This window comes from Taeniopygia guttata, chromosome 4, assembly GCF_048771995.1.
Source record: "Taeniopygia guttata chromosome 4, bTaeGut7.mat, whole genome shotgun sequence".
In the NCBI taxonomy this organism is placed as follows: domain Eukaryota; kingdom Metazoa; phylum Chordata; class Aves; order Passeriformes; family Estrildidae; genus Taeniopygia; species Taeniopygia guttata.
The window spans coordinates 25,778,684-25,796,705 of NC_133028.1; the positions used below are offsets into that span (position 1 = coordinate 25,778,684).

General features: G+C 35.0%; 1 protein-coding gene across 14 annotated transcripts in view; it reads right to left on the minus strand.

Annotated features, from left to right (window-relative positions):
- The window catches only part of FRYL (FRY like transcription coactivator), a 162,339-nt gene that overhangs the window by 49,108 nt on the left and 95,209 nt on the right, over nucleotides 1–18,022 (minus strand). For all 14 annotated transcript variants that reach the window (XM_072928152.1, XM_072928154.1, XM_072928156.1 and 11 more), the window contains 18 exons: nucleotides 17,687–17,819; nucleotides 17,325–17,432; nucleotides 15,892–16,129; nucleotides 15,077–15,262; nucleotides 14,901–14,987; nucleotides 13,892–14,160; nucleotides 13,278–13,473; nucleotides 12,208–12,332; nucleotides 9,950–10,007; nucleotides 8,487–8,578; nucleotides 7,247–7,419; nucleotides 6,643–6,803; nucleotides 6,026–6,136; nucleotides 5,001–5,155; nucleotides 4,654–4,753; nucleotides 3,410–3,578; nucleotides 2,306–2,565; nucleotides 986–1,126 (listed from right to left, as the gene is read on the minus strand). In XM_072928152.1, the coding sequence (XP_072784253.1) occupies nucleotides 986–1,126; nucleotides 2,306–2,565; nucleotides 3,410–3,578; nucleotides 4,654–4,753; nucleotides 5,001–5,155; nucleotides 6,026–6,136; nucleotides 6,643–6,803; nucleotides 7,247–7,419; nucleotides 8,487–8,578; nucleotides 9,950–10,007; nucleotides 12,208–12,332; nucleotides 13,278–13,473; nucleotides 13,892–14,160; nucleotides 14,901–14,987; nucleotides 15,077–15,262; nucleotides 15,892–16,129; nucleotides 17,325–17,432; nucleotides 17,687–17,819 (2,762 nt within the window). The remainder of the gene's footprint in view (nucleotides 1–985; nucleotides 1,127–2,305; nucleotides 2,566–3,409; nucleotides 3,579–4,653; nucleotides 4,754–5,000; nucleotides 5,156–6,025; nucleotides 6,137–6,642; nucleotides 6,804–7,246; nucleotides 7,420–8,486; nucleotides 8,579–9,949; nucleotides 10,008–12,207; nucleotides 12,333–13,277; nucleotides 13,474–13,891; nucleotides 14,161–14,900; nucleotides 14,988–15,076; nucleotides 15,263–15,891; nucleotides 16,130–17,324; nucleotides 17,433–17,686; nucleotides 17,820–18,022) is intronic.

Sequence of the window (18,022 nt, forward strand, 5' to 3'; positions counted from 1 at the left end):
AGAGATTTGAATACCACAACTTATTAGAATCAGTATCTACCTGCACTGCAAGCCACAACAGATGAAACTTTAGTTCTAAAAGCAACCAAAGTTGCTTTTCTAGCTGACAATAGCAGGACACATGGGAAATACATCACAACAGTAAGAAAGCAAATCTTTTGAGTTCTAGTTGTCTGACAATAAAGTTTGAAAGTATGTCTTCTGAAAATGATTTAAGCAAAATATTTTCTTACAAAGGTTTTAGTAGCACCTGAGATCAACACTGGAATGAATGTATTCTGATACAATTTCTTTTTGATATGTCACAGTTCTGTTCCATACTATTTCTTTTCCTGCACATTATCATATTTTTCTTCATGCTATCCTGCACTGCTCTCACATACATTTTCACATAAAATAAAATTGGTTTTGAGGGTGCTTGGGAGGGTTGCTGGGGTTTTTTTGGTATAATACTGGTTATGAAAGAATGATGCTCTACAAGGTATAACAGATGCTTTATTTTCCTGTATTATCTGTCTGCTTTCTAGGAATATATTAAATTATAGCATGGGGAAAATTTGTTCAGTGTGTACTCTTAATAAAATTAATCCAAGTTTAGCTATCAAATTCGTAAGATTTCTTTTTATGACAAAAGAAAATAAAATGCTAAGACATATGTAGAATTTCAGTAACTCTTTTACATTTTTTATTATTTGATCACTAAAAATGTCTATGGTCTTCATACAGTCCTACATTCATTCCATGAATGACAAATTAATTTATTTAATTGACTGACAAATCGATTCTGTAATTTTGACATAGGTGTCCAAAGAATGCAAACAGAAGAACTGAATTTGATTTATTCATAGAATTACTTGCCATAAAATACAAGGTGGAGATTTTGATACTATAAATCCTACCTTACATATTTGGTGATCTTTGCTGCTAGACATACTAATTTTTAAAATATCAATAAGCACCAATGAGAGATCTGTCACATACTCACATAAGGCAAAAGGCTGGGTTCACTGTTCACTCCACAAATACTGATCAAGAAGTGCAAAATTATTTTCAGATTCTTTGGCCAGCTGTCTGCCAAAGTAGTCCAGACATTTTCTATCTCTGACCAAGCCACTTCATCACCATACTAGAAAACAAAATAAATGTATGTCCTGAAAACTTCGTCAGAGAACATTATCTATACTGATCAAGTGAAATAGGCTCTAGAAAAAGGAGACATGAATCTTACAGGAAACTGTTGCCTTTTTAATGTTCCAGAATGATGCTTTCACCAATGATGCTTTCACATGTATTTTAAAAAACATACTCTGGAAATAGCTTTTTCTTTTATAGATATAATTGTATAAAAATGTATCTAAAGATATGTGTACATACTATATATCTCATTGATATATAATACATTAGACTAAGGAAGCTGGGCCTTCTTAGTCTAGAGAAGACTGAGATGGGGGTCTCATTAATGCATATTACTATCCCAAAGGCCAAGGGGATGGTGCCAGTCTCTTTTTGGCGGTGCCCAGCGACAGGACGAGGAGCAATGGGTGTACACTAACACACAAGAAGTTCCACTTAAACATGGAGAAGAATTTCTTTCCATAGAGATTGGCAGAGCACTGGAACCGGCTGCTGAGTGAGGTCATGAAGCCTCCTTCTCTGAAGACCAAAAACCAACCTAGACAAGCTCCTGTGTAACATGCTCAGGGTGACTCTCCCTTGTCAGGGGAGTCGGTCCTGATGATCTCCTGAGCTCCCTTTCAACTCTTAGAATTCTATGAAATTTAAAAGAGACCCAGTCTCCCAGATGCTGACAATACTGAATAAAACTCCATGGACCACACACTGACAAGAGCTTTTAATTGACAGTTCAAAACATGATCCCTCATCACTAGGATTCTCCATTGACAGGAGCACTGCATGTGAGCAATACACCTCTGCTGGAAGTAGCTGAGATAGGAAGAAGGAGAGTCAATCAGCCTCTGGTAGCAAGAAAGGTTTCAAAACTCCACTTTGAGATAATAGGTATACAGGCAGTTAGGTATTCTCTATCCAGCTAAAACATCTATATTGCAAAACAGTAGTTATATATTGTCACTATACTTAACAATTACTATAACATTAATGTTAGATATTACGTATTTCTTGGAATACCTCAAAATTATGAGGTATAGTTTGGGCATACAAAGCACCTCCACAAATATGAACAGTAACTCTTAAAAACGTGGTGACATAGTATCTCTGAACAGTATTTTCCTGCATCCTAAACAGAACAATCCACTGAAACAAGCATATGAGTAATTAATTTTACCTTTGCAGTCATGTACATCAGATTGTTCAGAACCATAGCTGTAGCCTGTGGTGATCCCCAGCCTTCTCCTCGCAGCCATCGCCTACTGTTCACCATAATTTCTCTGTCTTTCAGAGAATCTTCTTCATCATCATCTTGCCGACGAATGGTTGGCAAAGGTTTCAAGTCCACCAACTCAATATTGTTCATCCATGGCAGCAGATAATGCAGCATCACCTGTCTCCCAGCTGGGTGAGCTGTTTGGATTCTCTGACTTACTTCTGCCATTCAAAAATTAGGTACATACATGAATTCCAAATCAATAATGAGCACTGGCTTGGTGATAACAACAATCATGAGCCCAGCACACCATAGGGATATAAGGTAATGCTGATACAGATGCTTTTTTTTTTTGTTTAGCTGACTAGTGACATTTCATAATGATAAATAATGATAATTTATCAGTAATAAATAATGATAATTTATCATAATTTCATAATGATAATGGTCTTCAGCAGAGCTAACTGAAGACACTGCTGACAAACAGTATGTTGAAAAAATCATATTAGTATGCATATATATATGCATGTGTGTGTGTGTGAGTGTGTGTGGATCTATATTCCTCAAATTGAAGGAGGGAACTAAAAAATCTATTGCATAAAAAATGCACCAAGTTTGGGAAAAAACCACAATTTGTTCTTCTTTAGATTAGTCATAGTAGGTTTTGTTTTTAAAACTGATATAAAAGGTTATTATTGTGAAATTATTTAGAAATGTTACAGAATAATGTATTTAAGCAACCTAGTGTAAATAACACACAAGACAGAACAATGAAAGAATGATTTTTTTTCAATTGCAAATTATTTCTATAATGTGATTTTTCATGGTTATTAGAAAGTCAGTAAAAGTATTTTTGATGCATGTTCTTTCATGTTGAATATATTTCAAACACAAGTGAACAAAAACTGTCACTTAGCAGGCTTTCTTGTCTCTATTTGATATGATGATGTTGTTGTCCTAATTTTAATGAATTACATATAAATCAGTTATTAAAAAATAAGAATGACACATTTTGTACAATGCTTTTAACTTGATGAAGTTTTTCGTTTTGTTTTAAAATCGTACCTGAGAAGATAGCAAGCGTCAGCTCAGGATAAGTCCTTGCTAATTCTTCTGACAGTTGATAATATGACATAGAATACAAATGTGGTAAAGGAGAAGGCTGTCCCAAAACCCCATCCATCCGCTGAACTTCCAGTTTGTGAGCGTAACGGAACATCTTTGGTTCCAAAATCTACAACATTAATGTTCAGAATTTGAAGCTAAGTATAGAGCTACTGTAGAAATCTTTATAAAAAAATCACTTCTTAAATTCATGTAACTATTGTCATTTAACGTTTCTTATCAATGTAGATCTACATACACCTACAGCATTTGCTAACCCTATGGTAAATTAATAGAAGACTAGCTAAGATACATTCCACTTGATGAGTTTCCAGCAATAAAGTTCCAAAATCTGCTTCCAAAAAATATCATCTTAAATACAAATTTATCTATAATGAAATTTGAAACACTATTTAACATTTGCATTTCCAAACAATACCAATTTTTGCTCATCTATTAGACACAGATAGGAACAATACAATCTTTGATGTGGTAGAAATGCAGCAGGAGACTAGAGCACTCTGATACTTTATAAATCAGTTTGGGCTGATCTTAAGATGCAGTGTCCACTTGAGAAGAAAGATAAGGATGATGTAGCAATAAGGGAGTGACTTCAGTGAGGACTTCACTGTTGAATTTAGCTGACCAAAAAAGGTCTGAAAAAAACTCCAAGACTTAAGGTCTGAGCTATTATCAGCACAGATTTTTAAACACTAATGCTACCTTAAGTTTACTCCTAAATGATATCAGAAAGGAATATACAAAAGTAAATTAAATGGGTAACAAGATCACTGTCATCTCTCCACATGGACAGATGAAAAAATGTTTGGTAATTTTGCAAAAATCAGAAAACTGATTTTTGACTATTACCCCAGCAGACAGCAAAGGCTTGGGAAGCAATTTGTTTCCCTCTGAGGTTCTTTTGAACACATGGCCATATATCATTCTGTTTCAGGGCCAAATCAAGAGAGTCCTGATTTAGGTTGTTTCTTGAAAAAGCAGGTCTTGAGTGCATGGAAACAGATAGTCTTTCAGGAAAGGATATTTGTGCCAGGTAAGAATCTGGTGTAACTATGTACTAAAATAGAGAAGAAAAAAACCACTGTATTTCATTACTGAAGACAACCAAACAAAATCAGATTTTTTTAAATGTATAGGACTAGTCTTATTTTAAAAGAAAAAATAATCAGAATTAGCTTACAAACCTGCAATAGTTGCATAGCAACTTCATAGATAGCCCTAGTAGAATCAGCTGCTTTAAATAGTATCAGATTCAGGAGGGTCACTGTATCACACTGGTAATCCCTAGGAAAAAACGTGTGAAAAAGTGTGAAAAAAATAAAATTACATTTGGTTTTCTAAGATTTGAATTTATTTAAGTTTCATTTACAAGGAATATGATAAGAGACAGAATAACACTTCGAGAAGGTTCTCTAGGAACACACACACACAAACAGTGATGATCTTTCCTTTCTATGGAAGCAAAACCCACAGTTCTACATAAAAGCACACTAAAAATTGAAGTTTTAAAGTTTTAAAAATGCTGTAGTACCTGTTTTGGAACACACTGGCTATGGCTTTAAAGCAGCCAGCTGCTACCCGCTTGGAACCTGTGTAACACCGGTCAACGGCCCAGTACATGAGGTTACTCTGGTCAGGATTGAGTTCCAAGAGCAGCATGACTGCCTCACAGCCTAGCTGGTGAACCTAGGGAAGAGTAAATATATATTCAAAATGTAGAAAAAAAGACCAACTTAGAAAATGGCATAAAATAGGAAAACAACAATTTAAGAAAGCTGAAACCTTTGGAAACATAAAGTCTGTTCCATTCAAAACCAATGACACCATAGCCTAAAGTGGCAGCACATAATTGTATCACCGTTTACTGTTCAAATTGCATACAGTCATAAATTATCAACACAAATAACTAGAGATCTACCTTTTTTTCCCCCCTTCAGTTCCAAGGCTAGTTTGAGCTATTTACCATTTTTATGTCTTGCACTGAAACACTGCCCTTGAAAGCACTAGATACAAAGAAGCATTTAAGCATATGCAAGAATTTCAGCGGGATACAAGTGATACATCTACATGGAGACTTGCACTTTTCCTGGAATCAAAGTAGCCCACAGGAGCTGTATTTTTATGTAGTCCTAGCATTATAGGGTAATAGAGGTCCTACCTTTAAAGTTTGTCTTACTGTTTAGATGAAAAGTTTGGTCTTACTAAGAACCCCAAGGAACTCTACAGTCTCACAAGAGTTCATGTTCAAAAACTCATCTCCTTTAAATTTGTGGAAGACCTGACTTATTACTACAACTTAACATGGTTGATCAGTTTATAAACAATATACAGTGCTTCATCCCTTGTCCTTTCCTCTTCCATTCTGTTTTACTGGTCTCATTAGGGACCACCTTCCTTAACAGGGTGAATACACATAAAGGACAGTGCAAAACCCTGTGCTACTAAAACAGCATAAAGCTTAAGTAGAGCACTTAGGCAAATCTCTCTGCAAACTCAATAAAACATCTGTTTGAGGCACTCATAGTTGCAAAGTGATGTTGACATTGCTTGTATTACCTTTTTATCTTGTGAATCCAAAATATTATCCAGCCATTTGTATAAATAGCCATCAGATGAAAGCCCAACATTGTCTGCAACAGGGCCACAACACAGTACAGCAGACATAGCCTTTTGAAAGCAATTGAAAATAAAATGTAATATCTCAGATACAGAAATTGATCTTACTCAGTCCATTAAAACATCAGATAACTAAATTCTAACCTATTAAAAGAGAAAGACCAAAGGTAATAAAAAATGTTTAACATTTTCTTCAAGAAATTATTAAATAATAGTTTTCTCAATTAGGTAAATACTAAAATGCTGCCACATTGAAGAGTTAAGACACCATTAACCAGTTTAATTACTAATGTACGTTTAGATGAAAGCCTTTAACTTAAGCAAAAGAGAACTAAAGTCAGGAAGTGAACATTCAGTAGTAATTGTAAGCAATTTCAATAGCAAGCACAATAGTTACAGTATGGCAAAAGCTGAACTGCCATAAATACACATGTAAGCAGAAGGAATAAAAGGGCACTAAAACATGGATGTGAAAACCACATCTAAATGCCCAAATGTTAAATTTGCATCATGTTGACATAACAATCTATTTCCAAAATATAAAAGTGTTAAAATACCTTTAATGCACAGTATTGGTGTCTGTTTATTCGCATGTTTCTATCACTGTATCTGTCCAGGGGAGTAAACATGATACTAAAAGGACCTGCCCAATGACTGAACAGCATAAATAGACTGTGGCGTAGACTCTGCTGTGGAAAGACACTTCTTCTCTGGTGCACTGCAAGAAAAGCCCACAGTTATACAGACTCCTCCTGTAATTCTTTAAGATAAAGCATGCAACACAAACAGACCCACACAATGAATATAAAAGGAAAAATCCATGTAAAGACCCACTGTTATTTTAACATCATAATGCCTAGATGTAGGTTTACTGTCGTCCTGTTTAATGCCAGTAGTGTACAAGAATAAGCTATTTATTAATACACAGGACTCAAATATATAGACAATCAACAAGACTTTGCCAAGCAGTACCAATAATCTCTTAAAACTCATACTGCTAAAGTTATACTCAAAACTGATGTCACAAATTATTTTAATAAATGTATTCTAAAGGTTCAGATAATAAGTGCCTTTCTGTTTAGTTTCTGTTTGGTTGGGTTTAGTTTTTTTAAAAGATACTGCATGTCAAAAACAGTAATCAAAAGTTACAATTTTACATACCTGGAACATTTTGTATGATATTTGCCACTAAGGCACTAAAATGGCATCGGATATCTTTCAATGTATCAGAATCCTTTTCGTTTTCTGCTTCTAGGAGTTGTCTTGTTAGATCAACATACTCAAGTAAAGTGTTGTTGAGGGAATGTGTTTCATTATCAAGGCCACCACTTGCACTGAGCAAATAAAATTTAGAAGAACACAGTAATTACATATAACATTTGAAAATCATCCTTGTTTTATCTTTAAAAAACCCTACACCATCATCACTGCAAATACTTAATTCAAAGTAATTTCTTCATCCATCTTCTACTTCAGCAATAAAACAAAATGCTCCAGTGAAAGCTAAGAATCAAACCTCATTATTTGAAGTCACTTATCCTTCCACAGAACCAGTTATTATACTGGGAAGAAGTGTTAAAAATATCCATTAAAACCCCCAAACACAAAGTCCCTTCCCCCTGCCCTAGTGAGAATCTTAAAAGGTAAGGGAAAGAACAGTTTTAATAGTTGGACTCTAAAATATCAGCATGCTGATAGACATTTCAGCAATACTTCTGAGGCAACATTCTGAAATACACTTGAAGACTGAGAATTTCACACTGCTTATATTGTTAAGGCTGACAAATACATGTCTAAGTATCATTATTGAACAGAGTGGGAGGAGGGGGCTAACCATCTGCTAGTCTACTTGCTCTTACACAATTCCACATGCATAGGAAAAAAATTTCTAGGGACTTTTGTAAAATACATGCCAAAACTTCTTTCAAAGTGTCCCTACACAAGCAGCGTAAACTGCGGAAAAAAAATCTCGATAACCAAGTTAACATTCTCCATCCTTCAAAAGTCCAACATTAATGAGCAATAGTCTTCTCTGCATAGGATGTGCTGACTAGCACCAGCACTCCAAGTAAGACAGAAGTTCCTGAATTATCACAGAATAGTTACGATTTGCACAACTGGTACAATGCTCGAGCACACACAAACACAAGGGACCACGACATACTGCCTGTTCAAAGTATGGGGAAAAGTAACATTTTCAATAAAACACTGAACACAGTAACATGAACATGGGAGTGATAGGGGTTAGAAAGTCAGCAAAATTCTGAGTTTTATAAACCCATGTCTATTTATTTAGGGGTATACTGAAACTCCCTGATTAGTTTTGCTTGTTATACTGAATCATAAGTCTATCAGTGACAATTCATGAACAACAACAACTTCTCATGCGTGCTGCCCTTACCTGTGACTAATGACACCAGCATCTGCCAACAGTTCAAATATTCGTACTAGTTGTACTCGTAAAATATCTCGACGCCTGCGCCGTTTCATGTTCTATCCATCAGAGGAAACACAAAATTAAATGAAGCAGAGACTAAGTAGAAAACCATAGTAGAATATAAAAACATTATTATATCTGTACTACAACTGGCATTTGTTATCAGAGGTGCCAATCTGTTAAGAAAAGTTACTAAAATTGCTAACAAGTTTAATAAACCAGACAGTGAACAAACATTTTCCCTGTTGCAGCTCTGAGATATACCACGTTTGCTATTACATATATGATCCAGTCTCTTGTCATCAAGTGCAATATATAAAACAATGAAGCGCAAAAGGCAGTCTTCCCACATATTTTGAGAGAGGTGATTCTGTCTCTTTGCTCCACTCTGGTGAGACCCCTCCTGAAGCAGTGCCTTCTGGGGTCCACAAGCACAGGAAGGACATAGGCATATTGGAGTGGGTCCAGAGGAGGGCTGCAAAAATGATCAGAGGGCTGGAGCACCTCTCTTGAGAAGAGAAGCTGCGAGAGCTAGGGCTGTTCAGCCTGGAGATGAGAAGGGTCCAGGGAGACCTCATTGTGACCTTTCAATGCTTAAAAGGGACTTGTAAGAATGATGGGGACAAACGTTTTTGCAGGGCCTGTTGTGATACAACAAGGGGCAATAGTTTTAAACTAAAAGTGGGTAGATTTAGACTACATATAAAAAAGACACTTTTTATGATGAGGGTGGTGAAACTCTGGAACAGGTTGCCCAGAGAGGTGAGAGATGCCCCATCAGTAGAAACATTCAAGGTCAGGTTGATGGGGCTCTGAGAAATCTGATGTAGCTGAAGATGCTCCAGGTCATTTCAGGGTGGGAGGACCAGGTCACATTTAAAGGTCCCTTACAACCCAAAATATTCTATGATCCTATGATTTATATGCAAGCCTGACACAACAGAACAGTAACATTTTGAAACAGAAGTGCTGTGCCTTTCCATCATTTTCATTGGAGCAGTCAGGTGAGTTTGCAACCTTTTTCACTAAAACCACCACAATCACCACCAAATCCCAACAAAGTTGGTGGACAGTAAAACTCCATTCTATGTCATAGGTACCACTAGTTGTGGGAACATCACTGATGATATAACGAAGTAACAACTGTGTAAAACTATGATTATGTTAAAGAAATTAAAAGAAATCTGGAAAACTTTACAGTATTTTTTTCATAATTTGAAACAAAATCTCTGATACAGGAATAAGAGAGCTCAAACATTAAGCTCCTCTAATGTAAACACTTCACAATCATTTTAAAAAAGGAATATTTCACCTTTTTATCTGTTACATTGACTGTTTTTACATGCACAAATTAAAGAAAATAACAAACACTTCCTCTTTGTGAAAACACAGAACTGTACTGAGTATAATGGAAATTATTTAATTACCTCTGGCCTTCTTTCAAGTGCTTCCTTAATTATAGGATGTAATTCTTCTATTAGTTCCCTGAATTAAAATAATTAAAAGGATAAAAACAAACATTAAATTAACATCTCAACTGAAGGATGCTTCTCAGGAACTAGTGCTACAACAGAAGTTAAAACACCCTCAGGTTTTCCTTCCTTACCTGTAGCTTTTAAAAGCGAAGTTTCCTAGAAAGATATTTTTCTAATTTAAGGCAGGTTATAAAATTAATGCCTAAACAATTATTCCTAAATTTACATTCTCCAAATATTATGGCTTATTTCTATCACAGATAATTTTCATTTATTTTCATATTAAGAGTTTAATAAAGCCATATGGTGCAAATAGATTATCATTAGGGAGGAAAAAATAAGATGCTGGCAGCTTATCATACAATGCCCTTTCAGCTGTTATAATGCATTTAGTTGTTAATATTGTTTTTTTAAGTCCAGTAACAATACACTGACAGAACTAAGACCAATTTCTTTGAAAACTGAAACAGGTTCTGACACTGTGCTTACATCCTCCATGTGTTCTGAAGCTCCACAGTTTTTATTACTTCTCAGTTTATTACTTCTGCCAAACTAAGATTCTCTTATGATTTCAAAAACGAGGCAGGGAAAAGAGATCATTAGTATGGAAGTATGGAGACAAAATGCTAAGTAAAAATACAAATGGTTTACTTTCATATTTGTTAACATAGTCACTACTGCCTCCAGATGTGTTAGAGTGTACACATTCTTCTACTTCCCTTGGTGCTAACTGAGATATATCAAAAGTATAAACCACTTCAAGTTTTCCCGGTAAATTACTGACTGCTCTGATACCTCATGCCAAGTTTCTCCTTCAGAGAATGAGTCCAGGTGATCAGAATGCTGCGCAAATGTTTGTGGTGTACTCTTTTACAAGAAAGTAAGCGGGTTAGATATTGTTATATATTTTCTTTCAAACACAGAAAACAGAGAAAATAACTTGGAAGAAACTTTTTTGGTGCTAAAATACAGTAAAGGGTCAGCTTACATGGAGATCGAGAGATACCTAGAAGAGGTATCATATGATCATACAATCAGTTATACAATACAAAAACACTATTCTAACAAATTTATGCGGATTGCATATATATATAATCTATAATGGAAAAAGTTCCTGAGCAAACATAACAAGTGGGGAGGAAAAGTGCCTAAAACCACAAAAGCTAAACACCAAATCAGTGCAGAGCAGCAATGGTGAGGGGTGGGCTAAGCTAACATCTGGTGTGAGCACATGAACTGGACAGAGAAAAAAGCTGGCCATAGGAAAAAAAAACCACATTCTGAGTACAGAAATGATAAAACTGGAGGATCAGACTTTTTTTTTTTTAATTTGCTGGATGAGTTGTTTCTAATTCAGAAATCAAGGATTTCTGGTAAAATTATCTCTGAAAGCATTTTCTAGACTTTACAGCTGTTAAGCAGTTCTTCAGGATCATGGCACAAAGTCTTGCTTTAATCCTGGTAGCAAATAAAGTCAGATATTATATAAGATTATCACGGTATATAAACCAGAATACAACAACTGAGAACCTGGCATTAATATCAATATTGACTTTTAATCTGTGATAGTACGGGACACAAGTGACTGAAGAGAAGCATCATCTTATTAAAAACCAATAGTAGTAGCAATTCCTGGTTCCTTCTACAGAAGCAGAGTTGGTTTCTGTGCATGGTACAACTTCATAATTCTCATAATAACTCTCATAATCTCTCTCAGCAGCAGAGATTGGCTGCTGTCAGAGAACATCTGATGGCCTTCCCAGGAGGTTTTCTTGCCCTCAGATGTTTTCTCTCTTCATTCATCCTCATAATGAGCAATTGACAATACCAGTAAGAAGAGTTTATCAACTCCTACAAACTTGATTGTAATTAACATTTCAAATTATATAGTTCACACAATCTGTTCTTTCAGATAAGTGCAACTTTAAATACCAATAAACTGTTTATTCTTTCTACTAACGTCTTTTTCTTTATGCAGGCATGACCTCCACATAAAATTCTTACAATCTCTAACCATCTCTATCATGCCTCTAAATGCTAGAAAAGACAATGAGAATCAGTTGTCACAGTTTTTTAAAAGTTTTTAAAAGGGAGAAAAAAAAAAGAAAAAGGAAAAAATGAGCTCCATTTCCCCAGCTTTGTAACCAATTACAGAATTGGTTAGAATAGAATAAAATTAGAAACAGAAACAGATTAAATACAATAGTTACCTAAAAGCTCCTGGGTTGGTCCTGCCAAGTCCCAGGACAAGAGATTCTGTAATTTCCATGCTCTCAGAGCGCATCATTGGAACTATGTGCTTAAACAGGGAGGAAGGGGATGGAATGCCAATAATCTAAGAAGAAAACCAGAACAAAACACAATGAAGTAGCTACCACAAGGTGGTGACATGAAAACATCTGCTGTAATTTCACAGTCTATACACTCTGGACCAGTGACTCAAAATGATAATCTACATGGAAAAGATTTCCTGAAATAGTAAAGTAGTATTAACTATTTCTTGCATTACTGAATTTTCCTGGTCAGATAACAATGAATTACAACAATATGTTATACAGACGCTTTGCACGTTAATGTATCTGCCTTCTTTGGGGAAGAAGTAGATTTCTGGTGTCCAACTCCTTAGACTCCCAAGTGGTTCTCAAAGAGAACAAAGCTTTCAGTCTATAGTTTCTCAGACTTAGGGAAACTATCTTGGTAACAAACAAGAACAGGCTGCTTCTGCCAAAAATCTGCTGCATAGTCCATGAATTATCTTCACATCTTTTACAGGTTGTTCCTTTTACAGGAAGACGAAAAGGAAAGGAACAAAAAGAAGCAAAGAGGGAAAAAAACATAATTTGCAGATGATATGAAACAAGGCAGACAGAAAAGTATCTGTGATTGGGAAAATAGAACTAGATTCATCATGCCTGAATAGGTCCCTGTTTCAGTTATTGAAGTGAGAGGCTATTTGCTCAGAACTACAGAAGTCTAATGACAGTAGAACTACACCTTTAACATTAAGCAAAGCATTTTCTTATTACTGCTAGATAAGACTTTGAGACTGAGTAAATGTCTTCATTATGCGACTGGATTTGCTTTAAAAACATATGCACCACAGAATGGGAAAAGCAAACCAAAACAGTATTCTAAACAAATGAAAAAAATCTGTATCCTAAAAATATTTTCAGACAAATGATACCAGTTTCTAATCACAATAGGTACCATAGAACACCTCTGATGTTTCTATTTCCAATAAGATGTAGACTTATTTACAGTAAGTATTAAAAGAACCTACTCTTGAATCAATGCTATAACCACTGTCTGGGGTAGACGCCAGCGTCTCAGGAGGAGAACATCTCACAGAGCCTGTAGAATTGGAGGAGTTTGAAGAAGATGCTGCACTGCAGCAAAGAATCAGGTAGTTTCTCCAGAGCCCAATATAGGAGTCACTGCTTGTCGTAGTATTTACTTTCTTTGCATTGATAGGGCTGCTATTAAAAAAGAAAGAAAAGAGCTCAGTAGAGTAAATTAAGCTTACTACATTTTACTTTGGTTTTCTACTGAATTTATTTTTCAATTATGCATATGCCATGGCTCCCCAAGTTGTTAACATAGTAAATTCTGAATAAGTTATTCAGAGCAGACTTGTACATCAATAATGCATATTTATATTCAAATTTGCTGAACTAAAATATGGCCACAGGCATCAATTAATTAATGTTAGCTGCAGATGATATTTTATGCAGATAAATCTGCTTTAAATTTTTGTTATATAAAGCTGAATTAAATCCACAGACAATATCAAGAATTTATGTTACCTCACTGAAACAATAATGATACTACAACAATGATTAATCTTGAAATAATACTCAATATAATATACTGTATTTACTTCAGAAATAAACTTACTTGATATCCACTTGTGGAGACAAAAGCTGAAGTCTTGTATAAGCAAATGTCCAAGCATAGCTTACAGCTGTTGGGCAGTGTTTTGGAAGATTTTCCTGCTTCATGAAACTTGAGAGGCTTATAATCCATGGATCTTGGCCTTGAGTCACGTGTGCAAATATCCAAATATGTGAGGGACTGACCACATCAAACTGGTGGCTGATTGGGGAGGAATTCCAGTCAGCCAGAGTTTGTAAATCTATTGAACTGGGACAGTACAGTAAAGTAGTCTGTGTGCATAAAAAAGACAATGAGGAAATCTTTAATATCCATGTATTTTAAACAGTATCTTTTGTTATACATCTAATAAAGTATCAGTATCAAAAGCACACCTGTAACAGGGAAAAAAGTAATTTATGGGGCTTTTTACAGAAGCTCTTAATGTGAAAAGCTATAGAAACATGTTGTTTGTGAACAAACTGGTATTAGGAAATAGCAAATCCTAGAAAAAGACCCTTTCATGCATAATGATTTAATTCTTCAAAAATATTTGTACTCTAAAAGCCTTACTACTGAATTCCAATTTGTTCCCTAGTCCTAAAATCAGAAGTTTTCTTGATACTTAGGAGTTAGTGATAAATACATAAGTATGGAATTCAGTTGTTATTCACTGACAGTTATAACAGAACTCATCATGGATAAAGGGCACACTGACTGTTATGACACTAAATTACTGTAGAAAAAAAGCAGTGCCCTTTGCTTTTAAGAAATTGCAGTCTGTGAGTAAGATGAGAAAAAACAGATAAAGACGCAGCTCTGTGTTTATATGGTAGTGGTAACAACACACTAACAGTCAGAAAGTTTAGAATGGTGGCATCAACCTCAAAACATTCCTCAGATTTTTGCCTTTTTGTTTGTGGTGATGAATTGTTATAGCATGACACTATCATTTGAAAGACATACTATTTATTTGGGATTGCTTTACAGAATGACCTCATCTTAAAGCAACTTTACACTAAAATGGTCCTACCTGGTCAGCCCCAGTGAGATGTATGAAACTCTCCAGGATAGTAGCACTTAGTCTGTCCATTACATCTATAGCCAACTCATCATCACTCTACAAAACACAGAGCATACCAAGCTCAAAGAATGTCAAAATAAAAGCAGTTTCAACAGGTACCCTAAGAATGGGTCATCAACTCTTACCTTTGAAATTTCTAGGAGTGTGAACAAGGCCCTTATTTCTCTGAGGACACTGACAGCTAATCGCCTGGTGGCAGGCCTCGTGCTGCAAAGGATGACCAAAGCAAAGCCTTCCACCACGTGGAATACACTGGAATAAAGGGTCCTCTCCAGGGGAAGGGTATGGGCAGCCCCATTGGATACACCACGCTAAGAAAAACATCACAGAAGTTAAGCAAATGAAGCAAAAAATAAATACAATGAGGATAAAGCTCCATTATTGACAATGACAGATTTAATCATAAAATATTCAGATTTTTGGCTACTGGTCAAATTTTGCATTATGATAATGACATAATATTAGTAACTTCATTTTTTATTACCTCTCTGAATTTAGTCCAAACAAATATCACAAGAACATCTTTATTTCACTTTCTCACAAGATGATGCAATGAGAGCAAAATTTGAAAGCCTCAAGCAATACTCTTTTGTAAAAGATGATGGTATTAAATTATTTGAACCCTTTCTACTGGCTAGTAAAAAATGGTGGGTTTAGTTCTACTGTTTAATAACTCCTACATATTTCCAGTTACACATGATGACCTACAATGTAAGCAAAATATGGTCATGATTTAGTGTTTACATAATACTTAATAATTTGAGAGTAATTTTATTTTGATAAAAAATGTTGATTTAAAATAAGAGATCTAGAAGTCTTCAAGCACTGTAAGAAATGTAGCTGAATTTTTATTACTTAAATAAACCAGTAAAGCCCACTACTAAGTTTGCATGTAGATTCCAAGTATGTTTTAACATCAAAGGACCTTATATAGATATACCTGAGCATCTTGGGTTTTATTGTGCATTTGGGCTGCTTGTTTCCACTGATTTATGAGCTGCACTAACATTTTTACTGCATTGTCAAGAAGCGTTGGGTGGATGTCAGTCACTTCACGCACAATAAAATAAACAAATCCTGAAAGAACATCTTCCCGCCAATCTGGAAAATCAAGCATTAATGCTTGGAGTGTATTGAAAGCCAAGGCACGAAGTTCTTCATCCATATGAATTGTCAGCCTGTTTAGAAAAGATATTGGTATCATCACCCTAGATAAGCATACTCTTAACCTTTATCATTTATAGTTTGGTGTTTACTCTTCCTTCTTTACTGTACAATGTAGAAGAGCTCCACAGAGATTAATTTTCTACACTGAATAAAACTGAAACTGGCTAGCAACAGAAGGCACTTCTACTACAGCAAAATAATACAAGGTTTCACAAAATTTAATACAAATAAACTGCCTTCAAGGAGACCATCAAGTGTTTAACAAAGGTGCACCTTTGCATGTGTCTGAGCTCAGCAGACCAGCCCCCTGAGATGTATAGGCTATTTTCTTCAAATTAAAATTGAAAAGAAGACATTTGTTTTGCAGTAAAAGGACATTTACTTTGGATATGAGAAAAAATTCACAAAATAATCCTTCGTACATATACTTAAAAATCTGTCTAAGCCTGCTATGACAGAAAACACCTATTCCAGTATTATATTATTACTTAATAATTTCATGTCTTTAATATTACTATAAACATTGAAGAAAGATTCTTATAAAAATCTTATTATCTTAAGTCATTACTAACTTTTTATATATGCAATTCAAAACATTATATGAAAATTCATTTATAATTTCAAAGCTATAAACTGTCCTGTATTTCTGTGCCAGACTATTCTCACATTAAAAATTTTAAAGAATCTTCTCAACTATTTATCAATACTGATAAGGTACATTCAATTTAAACTGAGATAAGAGATGGAAAAATATGGGTAGTGTTGGATCACAGATAAATGGAAAAACAAAGCAGATTAGTAGAGAAAAATACTAAAGCTTCCCCCAAGTGCCTGCCTCAAATTTTGGTAATGTAAAACATGAATGATTTTATTAACATTTAAAGTATTTGCAACAGAAAAAAAAATAAAGGAAAAGAAGTACAGCTGTAACAAAAAGAAAAAACAAGTTCAAAAGAACAAAGCAACAGCAATAAATTCCTGCTTCTCAAAATACTCTCTCTAAAAATAAGTGCAAGGTCTGCAGGATTAATTTACTTCCTGCTCCTATAGCCAGTAAAACCCGACCAACTGCAGAAGGCTGGCAGAAGCAGCAAGGATAGAGTCTGCATGTGGTGACTCACGCTGAATACTGAGGGCACTGACAATCGTGCACACGCAGCATTTGGAAATGAACATCCACTAAGAGCAGAATCCCTTTTCTCTTACCTTGCAAGCAATTCAATGAGGTCAGTCCTACTCATGCCATCTGGAATCAGTCTTGGGATAGCAGCAATGCATGTTCTGAACAAATCTATCTTAGGTTTTCTCTCACCCCTACAAAAGCAGTTTATAATCAACAAAGAAACAGGAAAATTTACTTCAGTACACTAAAAGTGTATTTTCAATTTCATGCCATAACTATGGAGGTAACAAACATTTTTATCAATAATTAATGAAACTAACATTCACTTAATAGACCAGTAAAATACCCTCAACTGTAACACTTTAATGATGGCAGCTGCAACATTAGAGAATAAAAATAATGTGATGCTACTGAGACAGTGAAAATGCTGCAATTCAGTACATACGTAATCATGTCTTCTGGCTCTTTATTGGACATCTGGACACTAGTCATGCACATGGGCCTTCCAACTTCTTTGTCCAAATGCCTAAGAATGCTATCCAGTGCTTTTCTGACTTGAGGATAGTATATAGACATTCCTGAAAAGTCAAAGAGTTCCATCACCTTTCTTTATATTTTTATTAAAATATCTGCCACTTATTCAGCTTAGGGCAAATTTCTTACTGTACAGATGACATGAAATACATACTTTAAGTGTCAAAACAAATGCATGCATATATGAAATATATCTATCTATATCTATATCTATATCTATGAGATATTATACAAAAGTACAATTAAA